At 37.6% G+C, this 3,558-nt stretch overlaps 1 protein-coding gene across 1 annotated transcript in view; it reads right to left on the reverse strand.

Moving 5' to 3' along the window:
* SORCS1 (sortilin-related VPS10 domain containing receptor 1) overlaps positions 1–3,558 on the reverse strand; it is a 192,479-nt gene that overhangs the window by 42,247 nt on the left and 146,674 nt on the right. The window contains exon 17 of the mRNA XM_010007929.1: positions 266–379. Within this exon, the coding sequence (XP_010006231.1) occupies positions 266–379 (114 nt within the window). The remainder of the gene's footprint in view (positions 1–265; positions 380–3,558) is intronic.

The following is a 3,558-nucleotide window of genomic DNA, read 5'->3' on the forward strand; positions in this document are numbered from 1 at the left end:
GTCTTCTGAGAGACTTTAATGATTTGGCCTTTGTCTTACAGTTTCCACCCCCCCACACCCCAAGTTTCTTTAAGACATCATTTTGATGGGAAAGGATCTGGAGATCTGCAGGACGAGACTATGAACCCTAAAAAAGTGAGTGAAGAAAAGGTCCCAGGGGCTTCAGCTACCTTGGAGACACCTACAGTAAATGCAATCTGTAGTTATCATTAGGTTAAAGTTCACACAAGTGCTCTAGCTAAATAAAGTGGGGTTTGGCACTTACCCAGTACTGTTGAGATAACTCTGTCCAAGGCTACAGTCTTTTGACAAAGAAGATGGGTTATACCAAAATGCTGGTAAACACTGGCCATTGCTGTGACGTTCATATCCATAATCACTGTTTTAACAGTAAAGACAATCACATAAAAAAACCCAAAACAACAAAAAAACCCAATACAGGTATTAGCTCATGCTCTCCAATATTGATACGAGGTTTCCCCAATCTGCTAACTAGGATTTATGATTTTCATTGATACACTAAATGATTCTTCATCCTCTATCAGCTTTTTTTTTTTTTTTTTTTTTTTTTGAGGGCTAAGTTTCCTTACCTATGTCCTAGTATAAACAAGCAGAACCAGACCAGGTAGTTCATGAGCTATTGCATTATCTGTTTTCTCTCCACAGTCTAATAGTGTTTCTCAGGTTCAACCGTAGACTCAAATATAATAAAAGCCAGAGATCTAAGCTAAGTTCAATCACTGCTGTCTCACTCATATCTTAGAAAACTGAAGTGCTAAACAGTTAATTGTATTTGGAAACTATATCAAATGAGCTGTAGAAGAAAATGTACAGCCCTGAGAAAGCACTCAGCTGAAGGCATCAGCAGCCTATTTGGTAATGGAAAAGAAGACTATGATCTTCAATTCTATTTTTGTTTGGAAGAGAAAACACTACCAAAAATCATATGTTAGAAAAAAATGAGTCAAACTGTAACCTTTTGTCTCAATTTGGGTTTAGGTATGGCTAAATTTGCCTCTATTAAAAAAAAAACAACAGTTCAAATTGGTTTTGATTCCAGGTAAACACTTTATAAAAATTTTTATTGTGGAACAAATAAATGAACAAAAAAAATCTTTTAAATCAGTACTCAGTTCACATATGTTTTTCCTCTCCAGATTCTCAGTAAAGAGAACTGTTTGTTTGGAAAATCATTCTTATTCCTTTTACTAAGCTTTCTCCATAGCCCGTAACAGGAAAGTTAATGGGTTGCCTTTTCTGAGAACTGCTACACCAAGTCCAGCAACTCAATTCCAGTGCCTCAGCTGCAACATGATCCTTTATCTTAAAATGACATTTCTTTAATGTTTTTGTATCAAGTAGCCTCATATTCTAAGAAAAGATGATTAGGATTTATTCGAATTAGATTACGTGATTAAAGGCTCGTCTACATATATGTTAAGAATCAGAGAGGAAAAACAGGAGGCAGAGGAATGACTTGGTCAGAGCCAGTGGGACCCCTGCTCTAGCTCCCCCCAGGGCTGTCACATCAGAATCATCAGCTCATGGCTGGGTGAGACATACCAGATCATCGAGAAAAGATCTCCTTACATCACTTTGCACATCACTTAGTAGGCTTACTGGACACAGGGGCACTGGGCTCAATATGTCATGTCAGGGAAAAGCATCTGGCATCTCCATCTCTATTTTCCTGGGTGAGGAGTTACCTGTTCTGTGTGTGTGTGGTGGTCTAAGTCTCAGCAACTGGACTTCGACCATAGATCTCAGAAGTCCATGTGTCTGCACTTCCAGCAACTGGAGTGAATGGAGTGTGTGCATACAGAGCAGATAATCACCAAGCCAAACAAGCCAGCGAGCAGGAAAAGAGACTTGGGTGCCAGATGAGATGTAGTCATGAGTTCAGGTCTGTGAATTAGTTGTTGGAGAGCTCAAAAGGCCTGGGGAAATGGCTACTGGAGAAAAGCCGTGTAGGTCTGGATCTGCTCATGAGGAGACCTGTTATGGGTTTATACATCTATGCATAAGGCAACTGGGGATGCGCAGTTGTCAGCAGCTGACATGGCATTGAGGGGCCAGACACCAGACAGACTTGGGTGTAAAATACAAGGTACTGGTGGGTTCAGTATTGTATGTATGTTTATAGTGCACATATTTTTTCATAAATGTGATATCATCTTGATCAGAGAGTGCAGCAGGATGAGGCAACTCTTGTTTGTGTGTGTGCTGTGTTTTCTGTTCCTGCTAATCTTATGTCACCATCTATGTACATCTGCATGTATGTACTGTGCATACATGTACAGGTGTGTCTACCAGGAACAAACACTCAACTTTGCTACTGCTTAAGTCAGGGGACAGGGAACTGCAGCAGCCTCACCTCTGTCAGGCTACTTAAGTCAGCATCTCCTACTAGGCAGAAGTGCAAGAATTATATTTATTATATATATATAATATATAAAATAATATTAACAAGAAGAAGAAGATTTAACACTATGAAGACTTTTTTCAACTCTCTTTTTCTTTCTCAACCACAGCATGATGCTTTAAAACAAAAATTTAATGTATCACTATTAAACAATTTTAAGAACTGGTGATAATCTAAGATATGCAAAAAATTAAAAAAAAAAAAAGAGATAAAATGGTACCATTTACTTTTGTTATTTTTTTATACTTGCTATCAAAATCAGGACATCAAGAAGAATTTTGTCACAGCTTTTTACTTCTGTCTGTGACTTTTTCTTCTGGATCAAGAAAAAAACCTGTTTTGATGTAACCTTAAAAGCAGAAATAAAGAAGATTACATTAATCAAAAGAAAAATTAAGCTGCATATCACTTGGGAAAACTCCTAAACATCCATTAGATTGCATGAATGTTCCAAAGGAACATTTTGGCAGCTGTGGTGCTTGGGATATCTACAACAAGTAATTGAGAACATACTCCAGGAAACAGCAATGAAGTAGATGACCTAGATGGGTTTTCCTTAGTTTTTTGATTGAATTTTCATAAATCTATTTACTCAAATGCTAGTGACTGAATGTTGCTTAATTGCTTTGGAAGCATCAGCCAGACTATTCTCCCACTGCCATGTGCTTCTTTAATCATCCTTGTTGGAATAAGAACACTATAGCTGCAGAGTACACTTTATAATGAAGAATAACACCATTCTGATTTGCTTAGAGAAAACAAATATTTACATACAAGTGGGACTCCTGTATTTTTGTAATTCATTTGTCAATACTCTGATGCACTGTATTCCTTAGTTATCATGTGCCTCTCTAATTAAAAAGCTATAATACTACACACACACACTGTTCTGTAATCGGTTAGGTAAAAACAAAACCAAACAATGCAGTGAAATCTGCCTCAGAGGAGATCAGTACCCACAGTCCAATTTGGTGCATTAGTATCAGTCTGGGATTTCTTGCTATACATGTGTCTAGACTCATGCCATAGTTTTGGTTCCTATTAGTACCTGCACACTTGGCCAAGCCAAGCTTGACTTAACTATGTTTGACTATACTCAGACCATATTTCTCAAAGTCAAGAGAATGAAATTGTAT

This window comes from Chaetura pelagica, unplaced genomic scaffold (assembly GCF_000747805.2).
Source record: "Chaetura pelagica isolate M959 unplaced genomic scaffold, ChaPel_1.0 scaffold531, whole genome shotgun sequence".
Classification (NCBI taxonomy): domain Eukaryota; kingdom Metazoa; phylum Chordata; class Aves; order Apodiformes; family Apodidae; genus Chaetura; species Chaetura pelagica.